We start from the raw sequence: 26,266 nt of genomic DNA, 5'->3' as shown, positions 1-26,266 counted from the left end.
AAGGTCTTCAACGTTCTAATCAGAAAGAAAGGTCTAACAAAGAAAGTTAGAAATTCTCAGATGCAGAAAGGCAAGTAAGCAATTATTAATCAGCTACAATATCAATTAACATCAGGAAAAAAAAATTACCCAGGGTAAGTACTTCATTTATGAAATAGATCTCACGTAACAATCAAGAGTAACAATACTTTAGTAGTATAGCCAAACCAGGTAATACATGTGAGATAGAGTGGTGTGGCTCAATGATTAGAGGCGGCAGACCTGTAAGCAGAGAACGGCCCGGGACCAGGGTTCAATTCCCGACGCGGCAGGGTCTTGGACCAGGGTCAACGGACTCGATAATTCTCGCCTCAGTGCCTACTCTAACCAGGGAACACACTCGGCAACTCTGGGCATTAAGCTTACCTCATCTCTACAACGGCCCCCCACAGACGCCGGGGATGCCTGGTTTCACCCTGGAGATACCCAGAAAAGGGACCATCTCAGAGGGAAAACCAGGACGGGTTCCCTAGCGGTCTACAGCGCCAGGACACTCGGGTAGAATAATCGTGCGCTTTACAAGTATCCCACATTTACCTTTACATATAATACAGAATATCAAGTTAAAGCACAGGCCAAACAAGCAACATTTTTGGAATCGGACCTCTGCTGATATTTGGTATAAGTAATTGCAACACCTCTCAGGCAGGCCTACAAGGACACCCTTGCCCTGGTTGTGTGACCTCAAGCTTCCCTTCATGGGTTTACTAGACCTTACACATTGTACTTCACTCCTGAGGCGGAAGCCGGGAGTTAACTCTCTTTTTAATTGCACTTGTACTGTGGCTCTGATTTTGTAAAAACGCAGAATTTTAATGCACGCATTTTATTTCATTTGCGCTCGCATTTAAATTTATTTTCTGCCATTTACGTCCACTGTAGCGCTCCCTCTCAGCAGAGTACGTGCTGAGTGGTTTTGGGGCTTGGAGGCGGCCGGCAACTCTCAGCGGCCATCTTGGGTTTGGAGGCAGGTTAGCGCTCTAGCTGTGGGGAAGGAGGGAGGCCCTCGCGCTGAAGCGCATAAATTGAGATGTCCTCACCTCCGCGTAGCGGACGCGGTCAGCGGGCGCGCCCGTACCGCGCCAAAGGAGCGCCTAAGGACAGCCCGTCTGCGCCCGTCAGCATCCCGGAGGCGGACGGGGGCGGGCGGACTAGCGACTTCGAGACACCCTCAGAAATCACTTCTCAGGTATTCTTCAGTGCAACTTTTGAGCCTGAGACGTGCCTGCAGCAGTGAATGTATTCCTCAGGACCATCCCTTAGAGGATAATTCTGCCTGCCCCGGCTGTGGCTGGTCAGTCTGCGAAATCATGCCGACAGGAAACACCCGGGAGAAGGGGCACGCAGCTGCCCCACTGTCAGGGGCGGACCACTCTAAACATATTTTTAGCTGTGCCCTTCTGAACACTCGGTCAGTGAGCAAACAGCTGTGCCCTTCTGAACACTCGGTCAGTGAGCAAACATGCTCAGGACTTATTCAATCTTCTGGCTGACTCTAAACCAGCTTGTCGGTTCTTGACAGAAACATGGCTTGGTGAGGCGTCAGAGCCGGATATAGCTAATGCTCTGCCCCCTATTTTATGTTAAGGAAAGATCGGGGTTCGGGCAGAGGTGGGGGCGTTGCTCTAGTGATAGACAGGCGCTTCAAAGGCACTATTATACCAACAGAAGACATTCAGGGAGCAGAAGCGCTGGGTTTCTGCCTGTCATTATCACCAGCCCAATCCTGTGCCGGACTGTTGATCTACAGACCTCCAGGTCCCATCGGATCTTTCCATGAGGGACTTTCCTCAGTGATGTTGTCACTGTGCGTACAGTTTAAACACTGTATACTCCTTGGCGACTTCAACATCCACTTTGATGAAGTGGATGCTGTAGATACGATCAAGCTTTTAGATTCCACGGAGCCACTGGGCTTACTACCTTACCTGATGTCACCTACGCACAACAAAGGTCATACGTTGGATCAAATCTTTTCTACTGCCCTTATTAGAGTCCCCTCCTCTGCCAGTACTTTGGACTGATCATTTGTTGGTGTCCTTTGATATTATGCATAAATCTAGCTCCACTATCAGGGATAAAGGACATTTATCCCAGATCCCTCGTGCCTTTCATAAAGTGTCATCAGACATGATCGACCAATATCTGATGAATCATCCGTGTCGTCTGTCAGGTGACGTGGAGACAGATATTAATCTCTTTCAAAGTTGGCTTACGCGCTGTTTGGAGGAGCTGGCGCCGCTCGAGTGTTCCTTTAAGGCCTCGTCCCGCGCATCCGCTCCATGGTTTACTCCAGAGCTTAACTCCAGCCGCAGGCTTTGTAAGAAAGCAGAAAGAGCATGGAGAGTAAGCTATCTGGAGCCTCTGAAGGAGGCGTATAAGAGCAGGATCAAGGCCTACCACAGGGAAATCTATTTAGAGAAAAAAGCCTATTTTGCCAGAAGGATTGAGGAGGCCAGTAACACCAGTAAAGAAGTTTTCCTGGTAGTGAAGGAATTTACTTCCCCGGCCGCCATCACACCTAAATGCTCCTTTTCGGAACCTTGGGTGGTCCAACTGGCCAGCTTCTTCTCTAATAAGATCATTAGCATTCAGGATACTTTTCCTGCTGCGGTGGGAGTGGGACCGCGTGGTCCAGCACGGGGCTCTCCTAAGGTGATCGCTGGACAGCCCACTTTGATGACTTTTCCTTCCAATGAGTCTCAAGCCTCTTTGGAAATTTTGTCTAAAATGTGATCTGGCTCCCCGCTTGATCCATGCCCCGCTAAGTTCTTAGCTAAAATTGCACATGTCATCAATCCGACTGTCAATCTGATCTTAAACAGGTCATTGGAAACGGGAACTGTACCGCAAGCATGGAAACAGGCGATGGTTCTGCCTCTCCTAAAGAAGCAGTCCCTGGACCCCAGTAACCATGCCAACTATAGGCCTATTTCGCTGCTCCCGGTCCTGGCCAAGGTGACCGAAAAGCATGTGCATTCGGTCCTGGCCGACTTTGTAGAGTCAAATGTGATCTTGCACTACACCCAGTCCGGTTTCAGGGCTAATATGAGCACAGAGTCGGCACTGTTGGAGGTGTCAGAAGCCATCAAGGAAGTCCTAGATAATGGAGGTAAAGCACTGTTGGTATTATTAGATCTTTCGGCGGCGTTTGACACCGTTCCCCATGACCGCCTCCTGGCAAGACTCTTGGAGATCGGGGTTCGGGGAACGGTGTTCAGATGGTTTGAGTCGTTTCTTTCCAATCGACAACAGACAGTCTGGGCTCCTCCGTACTCTGCTGTAGTGCCGCCTCTGGAGGTGGGAGTTCCTCAGGGGTCGATTTTGAGCCCCACTCTTTTTAATATCTATATGTCCCCCCTCGCGGCACTGGCAGAGTCTTTTGGCGCCCAGATTGTATCGTACGCCGATGATACCCAGCTTCTCTTCACCTGTGGTAAGAACATGGACTTTGATGGCGAGAGCATTAAGAACTGCTTGGGCGCAATATTTGCTTGGTTTCAACTTAACCAGTTGAAATGCAACTCTGACAAGTCCGAGCTCCTCTTCTTCGGCTGCCCCCCTGATCCCGGATGGATGACCTGGTGGCCTGCAGGCATGTTTCCCCCTGCTACTGACTCCTAGGTAGCTAAGAACCTGGGAATCAAGATGGACAACTGCCTTTTATTGAAATCTCAGATTCTTGGCCTGGTGGGGCTGTGTTTTGGAATACTCAAAATGTTGAGGAAATTCCTCCCCCTTCTCTCTATCGCCCATAGGAAAATAACGGTGCAAGCCCTGATTGGCTCGAGGTTGGACTACGCGAACGTACTCTACCTCGGCCTGCCTGAATATCTTTTGTCACGGTTACAGGTAGTGCAGAAGGGGTGGCACGGGCCATTTTTGGCCTTGGTCGCCGTTCTCATGCCACTGGCCTTCTGGAGTCCCTTCACTGGCTTCCAATCAGGAAACGCATTAAGTTCAAGGCCCTTACCATGGCGTTTAAAGCACTTCATGGCATTGGGGCTCTTTATTTGCGGAAGAGAGTTGTCTTCCACCATTCTACCAGAGCCTTACGATCGGCTGCCATGTCACTGGCGAGAATCCCAGTAATAAGGCGTGCACGGACTGGGGGCAGATCCTTTCAACATCTAGCGTCACGGGCCTGGTATGACCTGCCTCTAGCTCTGAGAAAGAGCGAGAATTTGTCATCTTATAGGAAAGATCTTAAAACGTGGCTGTTCTGCCTCTAATTTCCCCTTCGATGGATGAGTTATGCTGTGTCTGGTCTGTTAGCGCCGGGACACTCTGCTAGAGTAGCTGAGCGCTTAATAAAACCTCCGATAACATAACATAACTTAGCCAGCTCATAGGACAGCTGTGCACCAATAATTAGACACAGCCAAGACCATCCTAGGACCAGCAAGCTTAACAAAAAGCTAAGCAGCCATGTTTTATCAGATGCCTCCTTTTTATTTTCAGCTCATTACCTGTAATCTGCTCTGGTTTTACTAAGGGAAGCTTTCTCAACAGCAAACTAGAACCTTTCCAACTTAAAATTCTCAAACTTCTTGTATATTTAACAAAACCTGATTATTTCTGCAATAATTACCCATTCACAGGGTTGAATCTATGGAATGTAGCTGGCTGGATCAATCTCTTTGCTGCCAGCAAATCAATCCGCCTAACGGCAAGCAACGGATTCAAAGCAGCATTTTGGGAATTCTGCCACAAGTGTGTGCCAATCCTCGGTACTCACTTCATTGCTTAAGTTCATAACCTAACTCACATTCTGCAGATTAGTTCTCTCTAGGTAGACACACAGCAGTAAAAGTTTCTGATCAATTTTTAGTCTCTTGGTAGGTCGGGGGATTCATGTATATAAAATTTACATTGATTTAGTGTTAAATTTTAGACGTATCCTATAGACTAGGACAGTTAATGTTTTTTTTATGTGGGAATAGCAAGTAAAAGCAAATGTCATTGGTTTCTGCCTTAATTATACCTCCCCGTAATATTGTGCTTGCTTTGACCAAAGTTTTTGCTGTGCTATAGCTGTATAGTAATTGTGTTGCTTCCTTTCTTTCATACAGATTTTCTTCCATTAGAAAAAAAGAGGACCAACTACTTATTTGAACTACCACCTGCATACTAGGAATGGTATGAATTTAGAACACAAGTTCCGGGTCTAGAATAAACCTGACAATCAAGGCATCTGTCTGATCTCACAATAGGGCTGCTCATCACCTTGTTGATCAGGGATTTTCGTAAGAGAAAAATCCATACATACATTTTTTGCTTTCTGTCTAACTCTGAATCAACATTTGGATATAGTACACACTATTTCCTTTGACAATATTAATCCGTTAGTTCATAATATAAAACGGAAACATTTTTACTATCCTGCACTGTGACTAAAAAGTAGTTAGCCCAATCCAACACAAAGTCTTTAAGCCAAATTCTTAATCACTTTCTTTCATGTTTAAAACAGAGCTTGCACTAATTGTAAATGCAAAACTACAAAACATAGCCACTGTGTATATGGTTAATAAACAAAAAAAACATTAGTAATCTGAAAACATTAGTAATCTGAAAACATCGGTCTGCGGCTTGCTGTGCATTACTTTACTGAACAAACGTCTGCCATCCAGTTTGGGGAGAAAAATACAGCAACTTTGCTATGGAAGTTTTACAAATTAGCATAAATGTCTGTGTTTAAGAACGTTAGTATAACATTAATATCAGAGTTAAACCGCCTGCACCCACACTGAAAAGAGGTAAAAAAGATTTACTGACTCAGACATGCTCTATCAATGTTATGGTCCTCTCCACAGAAACTACTAGCAGAAATGTCCAAATAATTATGCTTCCTACTTCCCACTACCTTATCAATAAAAAAATCTATCTATGGCTGCTCATTTCATCACACAATGTTATTTAAAACTGCTTAAAAACACAGGCAGATTCCTCAATCTAAGACCCCAGACGAAGAACATGGGAGCTAAACTTCTGAAATTTTCAAACTCGTCTGCAACCGAATTCAGGCATGAAGAGGCTGCTCGTGAAGAACAGGGAATGTTGGGGAGAGGAGTTGGCCTAGCGGCTAGGGCGGTCGACCTCGGAACTGGGTTTGAGTCTTGGCAATAATGCTGAACATCCAGTGATTCTGGGCAAATCAGTTCATCTCCCCGTGCCTAACAAAAACGAATGTGTCCTCATGTAATGCAACTGGTGCTATGTAAAGCACTCGGATACCCGATTCAGGCCAAGTTTGCGCTGTATAAAACTTTGTAAAAAGAAATTTTAAAAACGTTCTACCACTTGGATAATAATCAACTGTCTCCACAGTACACATACAATCCCACTTATTTAAGTGTTTCAGTGCACTGTGGAAGCTAGCTTATTTATAATGAAGTTTTAGGTTCAGGAGAACATGTTCCCAGAAATACAGTCCCCCTCTGGCCGGTCAGTGCACCCTTTCAGACACAAAGAATTCAAGCAAATTTGTTGATACATGCCTGTGGATGATTTTTCCAGACGTCAAACATGACCCTCAGGACATGCAGCTTTCCTTCATCACTTTCAGCTAGTGTTTTGAACACTTCGTGAAACCTTACAAAAAGAATAGAAAAAATTAATCCACTTTTGAACAGAGGTCTCAAACCAAAATGAATAAATTACCCCAGTAATGCCAAATAGAGTCTTGATTTTGTGAAGTTTACTCACACTTTGATAACTTCCTCATGACAGATTGGCAAAAACGATTGATACTCAAGGCACTTCACACAAACCACTCTCTTGTAAGCGCAGTCATCAGCTACTTAACAGATAAGTTACTTACCTTCGGTAACGCCTCTTCTGATAGAGACAGTCTAGCCACAGATTCCTTACTTTAGAATTCTTCCCAGGGGCCAGACTGGATCCTGAAATGTTTTCCAGCAAAACCTCTGCGCGTCGCTTGAGGGCATTGTGCGACTCCATAGCGACGTCGTCCACTGGATGGGACGTCGACTGAGTTTGTTTAAGCCCCTCCAGGATGCGCTGACATCAGTTTCTTCCGTGACTAATTTCCACACCAAAATGTGGAGCTACCATACAAACTGGCTATGGAAACGGTGTGCCAAAAAAATAGATACATCTTTGAATTAACCACTACAAGCAGTAACGTACTACATAATGAATCAACCACCACAAGAGGTAATGTACTATAAAACCATTTCAAGAAACGGATCGTATACGCACGAAAACAGTTCACAGAACCGGCAACGATGGGTGTGACTGTAAGGAATCTGCAGCTAGACTAGGTCTCTACCAGATAAGGTGTTACAGAAGGAATGTAACTAGTCCATATGACCTAGACATCTAGCCGCGTATTCCTTACCTTAGAATTAGATATCACAGCAACACCATTCCTGGAGGTGGGCCTGCGAACTGACCCCACCTAAAAATCTGCACAAAGAACCAAGTGGTCTATCGAAAGACAGAAAAGACCAGTGGTGTGGGAAAACCAGGTGAGAAGGAAAATACATCTCACCATAAGCAACGTGGAAGAATCACAGTAAATAAGAGATGGAGAGGCATGGGTAAGCAGATCCCATGGCAATGGAAAAACATGTGGAAAGACACTAATCAAGATGATTTGACATAATCCCCCAAACCCCAGGTGGGAATTGAAACAATGAAAAGGTGAAGCCCGAAAGATCAAGGCCACCGGAACTATAAAAGAGCAAAGCTCTATGTACCAATAGCAATGGAGACTATCTTGGGTGAAAACAGAGGAGAAAATTCGGACACAGGTACAGTAGAGGAAGCATGAGGTGTGCTTCTGCTACAAATCTGTGAGGACAAAACAAAAACAAGTGTTGTCCTGTGAGAACTCTAGGCAGAAGAACACCACTAGAAACACCCAACAGGGAGAACTGATAAGAGGTGGGGAAGAAAAGCAATGCATAGAAACCTATTTTGAAAACTATCTGGACAAGATGACACGGAGGGTCGTGTTTGGAAAAGACATATAGAAATATAAACCGTGAGATACAGATATATATATATATATATATATATATATATATATATATATATATATATATAGATATATATATAGATATATATAGATCTATATATATATATATATATATATCTGCTCCGTTCCCGCGCTAAGGACAAATCCACTGCCCACACGGTAAAAAAAGCACTCTCGGGGGACAGTTTGGAATAATTTATTCACACTCCAAACATCACTGCATGACGAACAGACGCGTTTCGGTAATAAACCTTAATCCTTGTTTACCGAAGCGCCATCTTGGTCCAGCTTAAGAACACATGGTAAGTAAAAAGCAACAAGGGACATATGAAAGTCAAATGAAAATCGAGTCCCAACACGAGCGCCATTTGCAAATGTCAAATACATGACTCTCTCGCAGTAATGCCCCTGGATGGGCATATCCATATACACAACAAACAAATAGAAGTATATACTGAACAAACCAACATGGAATGTAACATAATAGAGCCCTGGATTGGCATAAGCATACTGCTGCTAAAAAAACCTGTGTAAAGCTGAGACCAAAAGAATAACAATAGAAGAGAGAGAATGAAGGACAAGTCAAAATGGATAAAGAATAAAGAGGTTAGAGAGGAATATTTACATATAATACAGTATAATACAGGTGGCAATTACAGTATATGTGGGAACTCCTGGCAAAGGAAAGACCAAGCGTTAGAAACATAACCAGTTATAGGTCTATCCAAAACAGAGTTCAATACATCACAGCAACTCATGCTATTCTCCCAGATGTACAGCCAGTTCTTCACTGCTATTTAGACCAAGGGGGTGCTTTGTCTGCATGTCTACGATATATCGTGACTCCAACCTTCGGAGTCTGAGCAGTCTGTCACCTCCCCTGGGATTACTGGGAACATGGTCCAGCCCAAAATAACTTAATAAATCCCTGTTGCGTTGATGAACCTTGTCAAAATGACGCGCAACAGGGTAAGTCTCATCGCCCTTCGCAATGGCCCTCATGTGTTCCAGTATTCTCATTTTCATGGGATTGATAGTGCTCCCTACATAGCGCAGCCCACAGGGGCAGGTTAAACAATACACGCTGTAGGGAGTGGTGCATGTGAGAATGCTTCTGATTTTTCTACGCGCTGCTACATGCGGAATTTTATAACTCAAGACTCTTTTACTCATTTTGCATGCTTTGCATTTTCCGCATGGAAAAAAGCCTTGCATGGAACCAAACGCAGATTTGGATTTCTTAACAAAGTGGCTCTGTACTAGGTCATTTTTCAAGGATTTCGCCTTCCTAAAGGTTATCAGAGGATTCGATGGTAAGTCTTGTTTAAGAACTTCATCTGTCTGCAGTATATGCCAGCTCCTTTTCAGAATCTTTTTAAATTGCATGGCATTCTTAGAATATGTTGTAATGAGGCGAAATTTCCCTCCTAGTTTGGAGTCCTGCTCTTTCTTTGGTTTCGTCTTGAGAAGATCTAACCTTTTGAGTTTATTAGCTCTTTGGTATGCACTGTCAAGTATACCTTCACTATAGCCATGATTTCTGAAGCGTTGTATACTTTTTCTAGCGGCACTTTGATATTCTTTCTCATCTGAACAGTTACGCTTGATTCTAAGTAATTCCCCATAGGGGATACTTCTGATCAGGTTTGGGGGGTGGCAACTGGTAGCTTCAAGCAGAGAGTTACCCGCTGTGGGTTTCCGATACAAGCGGGTATTTATTGCTCCTGCCTCTATGTAGATGTTAATGTCTAGGTAATTCACGGACGTGGTGCTAACTTCACCTGAGAATTCCAAATTGTTGTCATTTTTGTTCAAGATATCAATGTACTCTTGTGCCTTCTCTGGGGGCCCATTCCATATGATCAAGAGATCATCTATGAAACGGTACCACCCCACAATGCGATCTGTCCATTCCTTATTAGGTTCTCCCCAGGCTACCTGCTCCTCCCAGCAGCCGACGAATAAATTCGCGTAGCTGGGGGCGAAGCAGGTTCCCATGGCCGTGCCAGCCAGCTGTCTATACAGTTGTTTTTCAAAAAGGAAAATATTGTTAGACAGGCAAAAATCCACGAATTCCACTAACATAGCACTGTGTTGGAAATATTTCAGTGGCCTCTTATCAAGAAAATGCTTGGTGGACATCAGACCGTCCTTGTGTGCTATAGATGTGTATAGGCTGGTTATGTCCAAAGCCAGCATACAGTAACCCTCCTCCCATTTCAACACAGACAGTTTGTCCAATAGGTCCATGGTGTCACGTATATAAGAGTTTAAGGTTTTCACATGTTGGATTAGGAAAAAAATCGATATAGATCGATAAGTTCTCTGTTAAACTCCCTTGTGACGCTACAATAGGTCGCCCCGCAGGGGCACTGAGATCGGGACGTCCTTTTCGCGAGGAGTTCAAACTAATCCGGCAAACCAGACGACAAGGAGGGGCAGGCAAACCTCCAGAAAATCAGGGAAAAGGAAAACGAGGAGGGGGCAGGGGAGCAGGAAGAGGCAACTTCTCGCCGCCTGCAACAAGAAGAAAGAAAATATTCAACCAGAAGCGGCAATAATGGAAGAAAACCTCACCATCATCAATCTGACAGACAAGATTTTAACGAGTACGGAAGAATCGGTACTCAAATTAGGACTGACATTCTGCCCCCAGAAGCCTATGGAATTTACTCAAACCTTTATTGACCTGTTCAAGTTTACACGGAAACTTAAACTTCACAAGTTTTTCAAAACTAAAGTTCAAACTGGCAGATCAACTAAACGTGGCAACATGGCGACTGAAATGGATACATTGGCCGTAAGAGACTTTGCTGCGGTCATGACACTTGAGGAATTAAGAACGGAGAATCAACTGACTGTGCTCAGCAGCTCACAACAATTGAATGTAACTGGAGTGGAACAGGTCGGAGGGTCAACGACGTTTAAACCTACATCTAAGTTCCATCCCCAAATGGCCGTTGATGCCATAGATGTGTTTGCCGATGCAGTAATTAAGGACCTTACGAAATTCAGAAGGAAAGGACAATATTACAATTCCACACAGAAGAATTTCACTCAGAAACAAAAGCAAGCGCTGATGAAATTATATATGACGATGAAAATGTTGTCTACAAACCGTCCGATAAAGGCGGGAATATCGTGATCCAGACCAAGTTCAATTACAAGCGAGAAGCACTCCGACAACTCAATGACATGGCTACCTATTCTCCTATCACAACTAAGGAGTATCAGCAAAGTATGACAGATTATCAGACACTCATATCGAAATGGCATCAGAAGGAACTCATAGATATGGATGAATATCTATTCCTACGACGTCTCAATCCCACCATCCCTACATTTTACCACCTGCCCAAGGTCCACAAAAACAAGACCTCACCTCCGGGGCGACCTATTGTAGCGTCACAAGGGAGTTTAACAGAGAACTTATCGATCTATATCGATTTTTTCCTAATCCAACATGTGAAAACCTTAAACTCTTATATACGTGACACCATGGACCTATTGGACAAACTGTCTGTGTTGAAATGGGAGGAGGGTTACTGTATGCTGGTTTTGGACATAACCAGCCTATACACATCTATAGCACACAAGGACGGTCTGATGTCCACCAAGCATTTTCTTGATAAGAGGCCACTGAAATATTTCCAACACAGTGCTATGTTAGTGGAATTCGTGGATTTTTGCCTGTCTAACAATATTTTCCTTTTTGAAAAACAACTGTATAGACAGCTGGCTGGCACGGCCATGGGAACCTGCTTTGCCCCCAGCTACGCGAATTTATTCGTCGGCTGGTGGGAGGAGCAGGTAGCCTGGGGAGAACCTAATAAGGAATGGACAGATCGCATTGTGGGGTGGTACCGTTTCATAGATGATCTCTTGATCATATGGAATGGGCCCCCAGAGAAGGCACAAGAGTACATTGATATCTTGAACAAAAATGACAACAATTTGGAATTCTCAGGTGAAGTTAGCACCACGTCCGTGAATTACCTAGACATTAACATCTACATAGAGGCAGGAGCAATAAATACCCGCTTGTATCGGAAACCCACAGCGGGTAACTCTCTGCTTGAAGCTACCAGTTGCCACCCCCCAAACCTGATCAGAAGTATCCCCTATGGGGAATTACTTAGAATCAAGCGTAACTGTTCAGATGAGAAAGAATATCAAAGTGCCGCTAGAAAAAGTATACAACGCTTCAGAAATCGTGGCTATAGTGAAGGTATACTTGACAGTGCATACCAAAGAGCTAATAAACTCAAAAGATTAGATCTTCTCAAGACGAAACCAAAGAAAGAGCAGGACTCCAAACTAGGAGGGAAATTTTGCCTCATTACAACATATTCTAAGAATGCCATGCAATTTAAAAAGATTCTGAAAAGGAGCTGGCATATACTGCAGACAGATGAAGTTCTTAAACAAGACTTACCATCGAATCCTCTGATAACCTTTAGGAAGGCGAAATCCTTGAAAAATGACCTAGTACAGAGCCACTTTGTTAAGAAATCCAAATCTGAGTTTGGTTCCATGCAAGGCTTTTTTCCATGCGGAAAATGCAAAGCATGCAAAATGAGTAAAAGAGTCTTGAGTTATAAAATTCCGCATGTAGCAGAGCGTAGAAAAATCAGAAGCTTTCTCACATGCACCACTCCCTACAGCGTCTATTGTTTAACCTGCCCCTGTGGGCTGCGCTATGTAGGGAGCACTATCAATCCCATGAAAATTAGAATACTGGAACACATGAGGGCCATTGCGAAGGGCGATGAGACTTACCCTGTTGCGCGTCATTTTGACAAGGTTCATCAACGCAACAGGGATTTATTAAGTTATTTTGGGCTGGACCATGTTCCCAGTAATCCCAGGGGAGGTGACAGACTGCTCAGACTCCGAAGGTTGGAGTCACGATATATCGTAGACATGCAGACAAAGCACCCCCTTGGTCTAAATAGCAGTGAAGAACTGGCTGTACATCTGGGAGAATAGCATGAGTTGCTGTGATGTATTGAACTCTGTTTTGGATAGACTTATAACTGGTTATGTTTCTAACGCTTGGTCTTTCCTTTGCCAGGAGTTCCCACATATACTGTAATTGCCACCTGTATTATACTGTATTATATGTAAATATTCCTCTCTAACCTCTTTATTCTTTATCCATTTTGACTTGTCCTTCATTCTCTCTCTTCTATTGTTATTCTTTTGGTCTCAGCTTTACACAGGTTTTTTTAGCAGCAGTATGCTTATGCCAATCCAGGGCTCTATTATGTTACATTCCATGTTGGTTTGTTCAGTATATACTTCTATTTGTTTGTTGTGTATATGGATATGCCCATCCAGGGGCATTACTGCGAGAGAGTCATGTATTTGACATTTGCAAATGGCGCTCGTGTTGGGACTCGATTTTCATTTGACTTTCATATGTCCCTTGTTGCTTTTTACTTACCATGTGTTCTTAAGCTGGACCAAGATGGCGCTTCGGTAAACAAGGATTAAGGTTTATTACCGAAACGCGTCTGTGCGTCATGCAGTGATGTTTGGAGTGTGAATAAATTATTCCAAACTGTCCCCCGAGAGTGCTTTTTTTACCGTGTGGGCAGTGGATTTGTCCTTAGCGCGGGAACGGAGCAGTGATTTATTTAGTGGGTGCACCCCCACTACGAGGAGCACCCGCCTGAGAGTGCGAGCCATTGGTGTTTGCAGGAGCTTCTATATATATATATATATATATATATATATATATATATATATATATATATATATATATATATATATACATACACACACACATACATACACACACCTATATCTAGGAAAGTAGGATCTGCTTTCATGGTCACCCCCACTTTTTGCTGGTGTCATTCTGTTTTCCAGACTAGTCTGACTGGGATCCTGCTAACCAGGATCCGGGTCTCTGTGCTTCTTTCCTAAATTGGACATGGTGTGCACTTCAGTACACTTCAGACTGGCTACTGGTGTACCCGGATACGTCCCTAGTATATGGTACTAAGGTACCCAGGGCATTGGTACACCATGTGTCTCCCATGGGCTGCAGCCTGTATTGTGCCACCCATGAGAGACCACTCAGACTGACTACAGGTCTGTCATTGCAACCTGTGTGAGTTGGTGCTTGCACCTCTTGTAGGAAGCTGGCTCTGTATTTACTATCCTATCAAATTGGAGCTCAGAGGGAATCTACGGATTCAGGTACCCTCCACTCATATCATATTCATACACAAAACCTGATCCTGATATCTATAAGCTTTATATTCCTTTTCATCATCTGTTGTTTCTTTTACTCTTGTTGGTGGACACACAGTAGCGCCTGAGAGTGAGTAGGGCAGACACACACAGTTGTTATGAGGACATTATAGAGATAAGCACACTCTGTTGTAAGAGGCATAGTGAGTGATAGGAGTAAGTGAACCCACACACACGAAACAGATGATGAAAAGGAATATAAAGCTTATAGATATCAGGATCAGGTTTTGTGTATGAATCTGTATTTACTATACCAAAGTAAGGTATAGTGTACACAGAGACCAGTTGAACCGCAAAGGTAGACTGATGTAAAAGTAGATAATACCTTACTCTCTATTTGTGGTAGTGTGGGCGAGCAGTAAGGCTTTATCAGAAGGTAGTGTTAAAAATGTATTGTACACACTGAGGCAAGAAATGATGTCACACACACAAAGCGTGAACACAGACCAATTTGTATAAAAATATTTATTTTATTTCTAGACCCAAGCCAGGCCTGGTGCAGGTAAGTGAAATAATACTTTGCAGCTATATTGCCGCTGAAATACAACTGAAATGCAGTTGGATGCAATTGGCTTGTTTACAGGTAAGTCAACAGTAAAAATTACTTTACAGTTTCTTTTGAGATTACTTTTTAAGTACATTTTTCTATTCAGTTTGGTATGTCTAGATATCACACTGGGACATTTCCTAGAGAAAAGGCAAGTAATTCAGTCTTTGTACATTTGCAGTTTAAGGTTTCATACAAACCAAATCAACACTTATAAGTCTTTGTAGTCACAAGATAGGTGACGCCTTCCTTTGGTGATAGTACGCATGAGCATCGACTCCATCCCCAGCTTTAGCGGTGAGGGTGATGATGGAGTTAGTAAAAGAAAGTAGAAAGAGATGTCCATGTATAGTGTATCTAAGTAAGATAATACTGAAACAGATAAAGGTACCCGGGTAGGCAGGTGGGTGCATATGAATCTACAGCTTTATATGCCAAGAACAGATGCATACTGGGTAAGTAGCATTTCGTTCAAGGCATATGAGCTGCAGATCTATAGCAGTTATTTTCCAAGCGGTGGCTAACCTGTATCTGTTGCAGTGGTCTGGAATAGCGTTCTTAACACTGCCTGGCCCACAATAGCTTGTTGTTTCGCTAACACATCTACACAATAGTGCTTTGTGAATGTGTGTGGTGTAGACAATGTTGCAGTCTTGCAGATGTCATCTAAGGGTATGTTCCCTAGGAATGCCATAGAAGCCCCTAGTTTGCGTGTAAAGTGACCTCTAGGGGGAATTGTTAAGGTGAGTTTAACCTTGAGGTAGCCTATTTGGATGCACTTAACTATCCACCGTGCAATACCTGCTTTTGAAATGGGATTGCCTTTATGTGGTGGGCAAAAAGCAACAGAGTTGTTTAGGTTTACTAAAAGATTTGGTTCTCTCAATGTAATAAAGTATTGCTCTTTTCACATCTAACGTGTGTAGAGCACGTTCTGTTATCGAGTCTGGTTGAGGAAAAAATAGGGGTAATTCAACTGACTGAGGTGAAAGGCAGTAATGACTTCAGATAAATATTTTGGGTTAGTCCCAAGAATCATTTTATTGTGGTGAATTTGTAAAAATGGTTCTTGTATAGTTAGTGCCTCGAGCGCACCAACTCTTCAAAGAGATGTGATGGCTATAAGGAAGGCTACCTTCCAAGTCAGAAATTGTAGTTTGCATTTGTGCAAAGGCTCAAATGGAGGGCCCATGAGTCTTGTAAGGACTATGTTAAAATTCCACACGGGAGAAGATGGAAGTCTAGGAGGAATGATTATTTGGAGTCCTTCCATAAAGGCTTCAATATCGGGTACACGAAAAAAAGACAAGGGTTGTCTGTTTTGTAGGTAAGCAGCTATTGCTGCAAGATGTAAATGTATAGCTGTATATGCTAAGTTAAAATGTTGTAAGTGTAACCGATAGCAAATTATGTTTTGAGTAGAAGCATCTAACAGATTGATTTTATTGTTAGAACAATAAATTATAAATAGTTTCCATTTTGCTGCATAGCATGCTCTTGTGGTATGGCATCCAGCCTCTTTAATGACGTCCATGCAGTCTGGCGGGAGATTAAGGTAGCCAAACTAGGATTTCAGGTGCCAGATCGCAGGGTTGAGTTGACTGGGATCCGGAGGTCTTATTTCTCCATGGTTCTGAGTGAGAAGCTTGGGGGAGAGGTGTAACTTTTGATGAAGAACTACTGATAGTTTCAACAGGGTTGTGTACCATTGTTGTCGAGCCCAAGTCGGAGCAACTAGGATCATTGTGAGGGAATGTTGCTTGAGCTTCCGAACCACTATTAGCGGGAGAGGTGGAAAAGCGTAAGCAAATTTCCCTGGCCAATTCATCCATAGCTCATTGCCTTTGGACAATGGGTATGGATACCTGGACACAAAGTTTGGACATTTTGCGTTTAGGTATGTGGCGAACAGATCGATTTCCGGGTAGCCCCACGTCTAGAAGAATGGGAGGAGTATTTGTGGATGTAGTTCCCATTCGAGGATCTGTTGTCTTTGACGACTGAGCAGATCTGCAATCTGATTGTTCACTCCTGGGAGATGTTCTGCAAGGAGATACATATTGTGAGGTATGGCCCATCTCCATAAGCTTTGAGCTAGGTGTGAAAGCTGTGGAGTGTGTGTACCCCTTCTTTTTGTATGTTGTACATTGCTGTCATATTGTCTGTACGGACTAGGACAGCTTTGCCTACTTTGTGTAGGTGAAAAGCTTCCAAAGCTAGAAAAATAGCTAGAAGCTTCAGATGGTTTATATGGAGTTGGGTTTGTTGTGTCCATATGGCCTGAATGGTATGTTGTTGAAGATGAGCTCCCCAACAAGTGAGGTATGCGTCTGTTGGGAGTACTATCTGTGGAACCGGGTCGAGGAATGGCTGCCCTTTGAAAAGTTTTTGTGTATTTCACCACTGCAGAGAGCGAGGAGCCCACCAACACCAGATCAGTGAACTGACCTTGAGCCTGGTTCCACTGAAGTGACAAGCATTCTTGTAGGGGACGCATTTGAAGTCTTGCGTAAGGAACAATTAGAATGCAAGAAGCTATCATTCTGACCAACAGCATAAACACTTGTGCTGGTAGTGAGTGCTGCAGTTGAAACTGACATTAGTGTTTGCATGTTGCATATTCTGACTGGGTTGGGGTACACTAGAGCTTTGCAAGTGTCTATTGTAGCTCCTAGGTACGCTTGAATATTGGAGGGTTGAAGATGAGACTTGGCGAGGTGGACATTGAATCCCAAGTCATGAAGCAGCTGAACGGTCTTGTGAGTGTGATGTATGCAGCTGTGTTGCGACTTGGCTTTTATTAGCCAGTCATCTAAGTAAGGGAAGATGTGAATGTGTTGTCTTAAATGAGCTGCAACTACTGCAAGGCACTTGGCGAATACTCTTGGTGCTATAGCTACCCCGAATGAGAGGACTTGGAATTGGTAATGTTGTCCGTCCACTACGAACTGGAGAGATTTCCTGTGAGCTGGGTGAATGGGAATATGGTTTTAGGCGTACTTTAAATCTAGGGTGGACAGAAAGTCGCCTTGCTGAAGTAATGGGAGCACCTGCTGAAGGAAGAGCATGTGGAAGTGGTCCGATTGAATGTAGAGGTTTAGTTGTCTTAGGTCCAATATGGGCTTGAGGGAGCCGTCCTTTTTTGGAATCAAAAAGTATAGAAAGTACACTCCTGTTCCTTGATGATGTAATGGAACCGGTTCTATTGGATGTTTGTGTAACAAAGAGAGAACCTCTTGTTTTAACAGGGTGAGATGTTCTGATGACATTGCACGGGGTCTCAGAAGGATTGTTGGTGTAGTGCTGGTAAGTTCCAGGCATGAACCATGTTGGATAATTTGTATTACCCACTTGTCTGTGGTGATTGAATTTCAGACAGGTAGGAACTGTGAGAGACGTCCCCTCAACAGGTGTTAAATGATCGGGGGTAGTGGAGGGAAGTCACTGTTTATTGGCAGGGGAAGTGCGAGTGGAATTACCTCTGCCCTGGTCCCCTGTTATTTCCCCTGTAGCCTCCTCGAAAATAACCCCTGGAGGAGGTGGATTGGTTGTTTTTATAAGAGGCGGAGGGAGTCTCCGATGACACTGTTTTTGAGCCAACTCTATAAAAGGAGCGGCGAAAGGAACCCCTGGCTGGAAGATAATTGCAAGGCCCACATGAACTTAGCAGTTTGTGTCCTCTTTCATCTTTTCAAGTGAAGTGTCGACTGTTGGCCCAAAAAGATGCTCTTCATCAAAGGGCTGATTGAGTATGGAGGATTGGACCTCCTTTTTGAATCCGGAGATTTAAAGCCAAGCGTGCCTGCATAATAGTAAGCTGGTGTTGATAGCACAAGATACTGTGTCTGCTGCATCCAGTGCACAATTTATGGAAGTAATGGTTATAAGCTTGCCTTCTTGAATGAGGTCGTTAGCCTTTGTCTTGTACTCATCAGGCAAGTGTTGGATGAGTTTCTCCAACTCATCATAGTGAGCTCTCTCATATCGTGCTAACCGGGCCTGAGCATTGGCTATTAGCCAATAATTAGCAGCCTGTGAGGCCACTCGTTTGCATGATGCATCTATTAATTTAGACTCCTTATCAGGAGGAGGGGCGTTACCTGCAGTTTGGGAATTAGCTCTTTTGCGGGCATTAGATATGACGAGAGTCTACAGGCAACTGTCCCTTAATATATGCAGGGCCTGTAGGAGCAGACTTGTACTTTTTGTCCACTCTAGGGTCAGTATTCTGGCTCCGACTGGGTCCTTAAAGACCTCGTCTACATGTTTCATCATGCCTTTGTGCATGGGTAAAGTATTAATGGACTTCTGTGAATGTGTGAATGCCTCCACAAGAAAATCCTCTTCTAGAGGGTTGGAGTGTATCTTCACCCCGTTGTATTGAGCAGCCCTACTAATAATCTGTACAAAAGCCTATATTGTCATCAGGTAGGGAGGGTCTGGAGGGATACAGGTTAGGGTCATTATTGAGATCCAGGTCCTTATTGTAATCTTCCCATGGATCAGTGTCAGTGTCTTGTGGTATGTCCTGATCCTCGTCCCCATAATCATCATCCTGTGGTTCAGGTGAAAATGGGGGATGGTAGTGAATTAGATAGTGCGATTAGTAAATGTGGGTTAGGTGGAGGAGCAGGAGGTATGTAAGGAGCAGAAGGGTTAGTACCTATATCCTTCTTTTTCATAGGAATAGGACAGTCCTCAGAGATGCAGCTTCCCTTTTTTGGGAAGAGTGGCTGCAAGGTGTCCAGTATTGGGATCGATACAGAGTCTTTTCTGTTTTCGGTCCAAAACTGTCTTCGGATTGGATGTTCCTTGGAAGGAGTGTCTTTGTCCTTAGGAATGGGTTTTGCGTGGAAGATTTAGAAGTATCTTTGTGCACCAAATGTTTACTTTTGTGTTGTGTGCCATGTCGACTCTTCACTTTGTTCTGCACCAAAATACACAGCCTGCAAACGCAGTGAGTGTAAAGTTACAGGGCCTTAAAGGGTGGCACAATAAGTGCTGCGGCCCTTACAGGCCTTCACAGGTCACAGTGCCCTGGGTACCTGTGGTAACATTTACCAGGGGCTGACCTGTGGCCATAGAGTGTGATCTTCAATACAGTTTTAGGTAAAGAACATAGGCCCTGGGTACCCGATTGGCTGGAGCCCAGGGCACACTCAGTCAAAGCACATCAGCAGTTCATCAAAAAGTGTGGGCTACCATGCAGAAAGAGGGCACTTTCTCACACACACACACCCCCTCCCCAAACGAAAGAGGATGAGACCAACCTTTACCTAGAGGGTCTTAATTTTCTAAGTGGTGGAACCTGAAAAGTCCATCTGCATTGGCAGTCCGAGGTCTGTGTTCAACTACAAAGTCCATTCCCTGCAGGGAGATGGACCACCTCAACAGTTTAGGATTTTCACCTTTCATCTGCATTAGTCACTTGAGAGGTCTGTGATCAGTTTGAACTAGGAATGGAGTACCAAACAAGAGTGGTCTCAGCTTCTTCAGGTACCAAACCACAGCAAAGACCTCCCTCTTAACGGCACTCCAACGCTGCTCCTTGGGGAGAAGCCTTCACTTATAAAAGCAACAGATTGGGTTTGGCCTACTTCATTGGTATGGGATAGGACCGCTCCTATCCCTAGCTCAGAGCCTTTAGTCTGCACAATGAACTGCTTGGTATACTCTAGAGCAGTGGTTCCCAAACTTTTGACTCCTGAGGACCCCCATTGAGTCACCACTGGAAGCAATTTGTATGAGTTAAATTTCAAACATTAAAACAGTAATTCGAAAAATATACACATGTGTACACACAACAAATATTGAAAGTACTAAGGATTTTGGGGCCAGATGGACGACCATTTCATTTAGCGCCTCGCAATTGGCGACACATTGCGAGTGGCAAATTGCGAGTCGCTAATTGAAATGTACAACAGTGTGTTTAACACTGTTTGGGATTCCCAATGGGGTCGCAAATTGCGAGGTTCATTAATATTAATGAGCCTCTCGCAATTTGCGAGCCCATTGGGAATGCCAGCCCTCCCAGCGATGGTGGCCTGCTGGGCTCTGCAGGCCACCATGTCTCGGACTGCTTTTAAACAAAGCAGATTTTTAAAAAAATGCAGCCCGTTTACCATGCATTAAAAAAAAAAAAAAAACACGTTTTCGTTTCATTTTCTGAGGGCAGGCAGAGGTCCCTGGGACCAATGCCTGCCGTAAAGAAATAATTTTGCATGCATTTGCAAAGGGGAACAGGTCCCCTGGGGACCCCTTCCCATTTGCAAATGCATTACCATCTACTTGAAGTAGGTGGTAATTGTGACTGTTTTGCGACCGCAAAACATTTGTACGTGGTTTTGAGATTCGCTATTTGGAAGGGAATGCCCCTTCCAAATAGCAAGTTGCAAAACCTATTTAGAGAGTCGCAAACAAATTGCGACTCGCTAAATAGGCTATGTACATGGCCCAATAGGTTTTTGCATGCGCAAACGGGTTCGCGATCCCGTTCGCGCATATAAAAACAGATCGTACATCTGGCCCTTAGTATTTTATATTGAAGTAATAGCCCCTCTGTCACATGTATTTCATTTGTTTTATAGCATCTCATACCATTGTAGGATGTCAGAGCACTTTACATCACACACATATAGAGACATTGAATCATATATGTAAATCAGTGTGTATATAAAATGTTTAAAGAGTGCTTGGTCTGGAAAAGCACAAACTCAGGATTCAGAACATAACACAGTGGCTAGCATTGACTATAACATTAAAAATGTATTTCCACCCAAATATATCTTTTTAGCAGCATCAGGATAATGAATAACTGGGACAAAATATAAGTTATTAACTGGTACCATGCAGTTTGCAAGCAGCTCTTTGATGACAATTTATAGGTCCCTCTGCTAGATTACGATTGTCACTTATGAAGTGCACAGTAACAAAAGAAACTCTTTGACAAAAGCAGTAACCACGAACCTAGGCACATAAAATACTGCTTTTTAAGATGCATGTTACATGTTCTTTGCAGTAGGCACATTAACCCTCTGTGCTACATTAGTTAAATCAAAGCTGCCACTGAACAACACTCTCCTCACTCACAGTCAAAGTACACTTTATTCGATTTTTAAGAAAAACCATAAAAGGCACATACAATACATATACATTAAAATCGACAATTCATTTATCTACAAAATCAGCGCAGGTCATGATTAGACTGTTATACATCGTATTTGGCACAAAAAAATTAAAAATCTGTTAAAACAATACCATGTTTACAATAAGGTGTTCAGTGGTACACGTTTGTTCCTAATTCTCCTCACTCTCCAGCAGGTACATTAATCACTGGCATTCTCTTGACACTTATTGTTGCTCGAAAGCTGCTAATTATACAAGAAACGTTTCCGTGCTTTTAAAGCTGTTGCCTACGGACCCCCTGGGAATGTGTCACGGACCCCTGGGGGTCCGCGGACCACAGTTTGGGAAACACTGCTCTAGAGCTTTAAGAATCGGTGCTGAGCACATTCCCTCTTTCAGAATGTCAAAAGCCTTTTGACAGCTAACTGTCCAGTTTACCTTTATGAGCATATTCCTGGAGGTAAGTTCTATGAGGGGAGTCACAATGGACCCATATCCCTTCACAAACCTCCGGGAGCACCCAGTCAAGCCAAGGAATGCCCTGACTTGGGTCTGGCTTTTTGGAGCTGCCCAGTCCAGGATGGTCTGGATCTTGGGCTGTAAGGGTTGCACTTGGCCCCCACCAACAAGGTGGCCAGAGTATACCACAGTTCCCTGCCCTAACTGGCATTTGGATGCCTTGATAGTTAGGCCTGCAGTTTACAGGGCTTTTAAAACCTTCCGGAGGTGGATCAGTTGATCCTGCCAGGTGGAACTAAAGACAGCAGTATCATCTAGATAAGCTGCACTAAAGGATTCCAATCCAGCAAGGACTTGATTCACCAACCTTTTGGAAGGTGGCAGGGGCATTCTTTAAGCCAAAGGGCATAACAGTAAACTGATAATGCCCATCAGGTGTGTAGAATGCAGTCTTTTCTTTTGTTCCTGGTGCCATGCCAATCTGCCAGTACCCTGCAGTTAAGTCAAAGGTACTTAAAAATTTGGCTGCACCCATTTTGTCCAACTCATCTGCTCATGGGATAGGGTGAGCATCTGTCTTGGTGACAGAGTTGAGTCCTCTATCGTCCACACAGAAGCTCATTTCTCTCCTTCAACCCTATGGATGAGGTTTGGGGACTAGAACCACAGGGCTGGCAAAGGGGCTCTCAGAGGGTTCAATAACCCCTAACTCCAACATCTTGCTGACTTCAGTTCGAATGTTTTCTGTGACTTGATCAGACTGTCAATAGATTTTGTTCTTGACAGGAGCACTGTCACCAGTGTCCACATCATGGGTACACCAGTTTGTCTGACCAGGGGTCAAGGAAGAGCTTATCATCCTGCTGCAAGACTTGCTTGCAATCAGTCCATTGTTGGGCAGTGAGGGTGTCTGAAAAGACAACTCAATTCACAGACCCCATCTTTGGGGGTGTACGAGGAGGAGGTTAGGGAGAGGTTCACTCTTGGTCTCCTGATCCTCAGTCACAAGCAGCATGGTGAGGTCAGCCCTGTCATGGAAAAGAGTAGTAAAGTTTTACTCCTGTTTTTTTACTACCTATGCTTGTATCACTTTAAATGGGTACATTCTCTCTTGGAACTCAGGGTCTCTGGGTTCCAGAGAACGGCGGTTGACTTCAGTCTGTTTGCCTGAAGTGGTCGGGGGTACTGTAGTTTCCCTACGACTGTCAGCCACTTACTTCACATGGCGAGGAGCTGGAGCTGAGTACCACCGAGTGGTAAATCCACCTGCACTGCATTCAAGAAGTGTCATGTGAATTCAAGCACTTACCCGGTCTGTGAAGTGAGGATTTTGCCATTGTACTGTGCTACTGAAGTCTTCTGTGCACCGTGACTACTGGTGGTGTGTGGGAGCCGTGCCACACATAGTTGGTGACCCATCGTCTCCTCTGCCCGGGTTGGGGTTGCGCAAATAGGTGTTGGAATCTGCGGTTACCGGAGCTGTGCAGGTTTTGAGGAGCATAGTTTGCGGTTGCTGTGAATGGCGCAAACCAGCAAGCACGGTCAGTTAACTGGTTGGGAGATTCGGCGGTCCCCTGTGTTGCCTGCGAGGTAGTCGGCGGGCGGCTGAGGGAGGCAGAGAGTTTGTCCAGGCCCAGAGGGGTGAATCTGTACATGCGTGTGTGATGCGCATATGAAATCATCAAGCCCCATTTCATGTGAAAACTAGAGGAAAACCACAGAGGACATTTTAAGATGTTGGGAAGTTAACACTTACCGGTTTTCTTTAGAAATACGAAGCAAAACGGGCGGCCATCTTATATCATTGGGTCTACTCTGATTTAGTTGCACTAAAGTACTATTTTCTAAAAGACTTTCAGGCATATTTTTGTTTTTACTCTCATTAGGTGGATGCAATCGTTTCAGGTCATTTTAAGATGTTTTAGGTTGAGTTATCCATATATGGTTAGCTATTCATCCTAATATGGAAACATACATTTTTTAGTATTTTGGTCATTCTTGTTTTTACAAGAAACGTTTTTTGTGTATTTTAACTGTGGCCTTGTTACATTATGTAGCGTGCAAAACCGTACTATGCAATCTGTATATCCAGCATCATCTTTTATGGAGACACCAGGTGATCCACCTATTAAATGGAGGCAGTGGCATGATGCATTTAAACTTTTTGGGGGGCAATAGGTGCATCAATATACAAACCGGAGAGAAAAAAAATATTTACTTTTAAACTCTTAAGGATTTTGAGGGAAGATCCACATTTAAACATCTACCTGATGTTCGTATCGAAGGGGAGCTGAACTGGATGTATATAAAGAAGCAGTAAAGAAACTTGTCAATAGGTTTGCCATTGGTCCAAGTTTGGTTGGGTCAAGGAACAAGTTTTTCAAAAGAGAAACAAAGTGAAGATGTTGACACTTACATCTCTGCTCTGCGCAAGTTGGCTGCGGAATGGCAGTTTGAACATTTTTGAGAACAGCGGATTCGTGATCAGTTCATCTGCTACTGTACCAACAAATCCATCTAGCAGAAATTGCTTTCGTTAGGGAATCCTTCTTTGACAGAAACCATCAGGATTGCTAAGAGTATTGAGACTTCTTTCAAATCAGCAAGGGAACTAGAGGTAAAAAATGATGATCGGGTCAATGCTGTGTGCAAGAAAGTGGCTCTGTATATTGTATTGTAATTGCATTTATATAGCTCTTACTACCCCTGACGATGCCTCAAAGCACTTTTTCCGCGGGTAGCACGCTACTCCGGGACCCATAGAGGATTAGTGTTGAATTAGTATAGTGAAACATGCAAGTACATTTTAAGTGGTGGATAGGTTAGTCAGTTATTTGGATATGGAATGATAGAAGGATAGAGGAGGACAAATGTTTGTATTTATTTATCACTTGTTGACGCATGCTATTCCGGAAGCCTATAAAGGATTAGTGGTGAATTAATATGGTGAAATGTGAGGTAATTTCAGTGGTGGATATTAGTCTGTTACTTGGAGTGAGAAGGATAGCGGAGGGATAAAAGGGGAAGAAAGATTAGCATTCATATAGCACTTGTTACCTCTGATGGGTGTTGAAGCGCTTTTCTGGCGAGTAGCACGCCACTCCAGTACCCATAAAGGATTTGTGTTTAAAATTAGTATAGTATAAATATGAAGTAATTTGAGTAGTTGATATCTTATTCAGTTTTTTGGGCAGTATATTAGTATAGTTGAATATGGAACTTGAGAAGTGAACATGTTAGTCTGTTAATTTTGATTGAAAAGTATAGTGGAGGGGTGAAAGATTTTTTTTTAGCAGTAGGAATAGAAATGAGAAAAAGGGCAGCATTTCTGGCCCTAGTCCCGACCAGTTTCAAACAGGCAACTACCCTTGCCTCTCCGTCCTTAGCCTTGATGCCCGGGCTGAGACACCCTAACCCTGGCCTCTTATAGCCCTAGTGATCAGGTGACCCCTTCAGCCAATGGGAACCCTAGCCCTAACACTATCCATTCACAACACTAGCCCTAAAATTTAGAACCAATAGGAGACCAGGACCTTACTGCCAATCTTAGCCCTAGTCCAAGCACCCAATCAGTTCAAAAACCCTGATCTCTACGTCCAATAAAGGCCTTAGCCCTACCAGTAGTCCCAACCCAAGTCCAAGCAGCCAATGGTACAGGTAGCCCTAGTCCCTACTTCCAATAGAAATTCTAACCCTAGCCCTAGTCCCAACCCTACAATGATTGAATCACAGACCCAGAAACCAATCAGAACCCTCAAATATCCAACCAATGAGGACATTAACCCTAACCCAATAGAAACACCAGATACAACCACCAATCAGTGTACACATGT

General features: G+C 43.7%; 1 protein-coding gene across 1 annotated transcript in view; it reads right to left on the bottom strand.

Moving 5' to 3' along the window:
- NCBP1 (nuclear cap binding protein subunit 1) overlaps positions 1–26,266 on the bottom strand; it is an 832,716-nt gene that overhangs the window by 311,376 nt on the left and 495,074 nt on the right. Inside the window, exon 18 of the mRNA XM_078676323.1 lies at positions 6,537–6,630. Within this exon, the coding sequence (XP_078532449.1) occupies positions 6,537–6,630 (94 nt within the window). The remainder of the gene's footprint in view (positions 1–6,536; positions 6,631–26,266) is intronic.

This window comes from Lissotriton helveticus, chromosome 2_1 (genome assembly GCF_964261635.1).
Source record: "Lissotriton helveticus chromosome 2_1, aLisHel1.1, whole genome shotgun sequence".
In the NCBI taxonomy this organism is placed as follows: Eukaryota; Metazoa; Chordata; class Amphibia; order Caudata; family Salamandridae; genus Lissotriton; species Lissotriton helveticus.
Note: the sequence above shows the minus strand (reverse complement) of the source record. Positions and strands in the feature narration are given on the sequence as shown.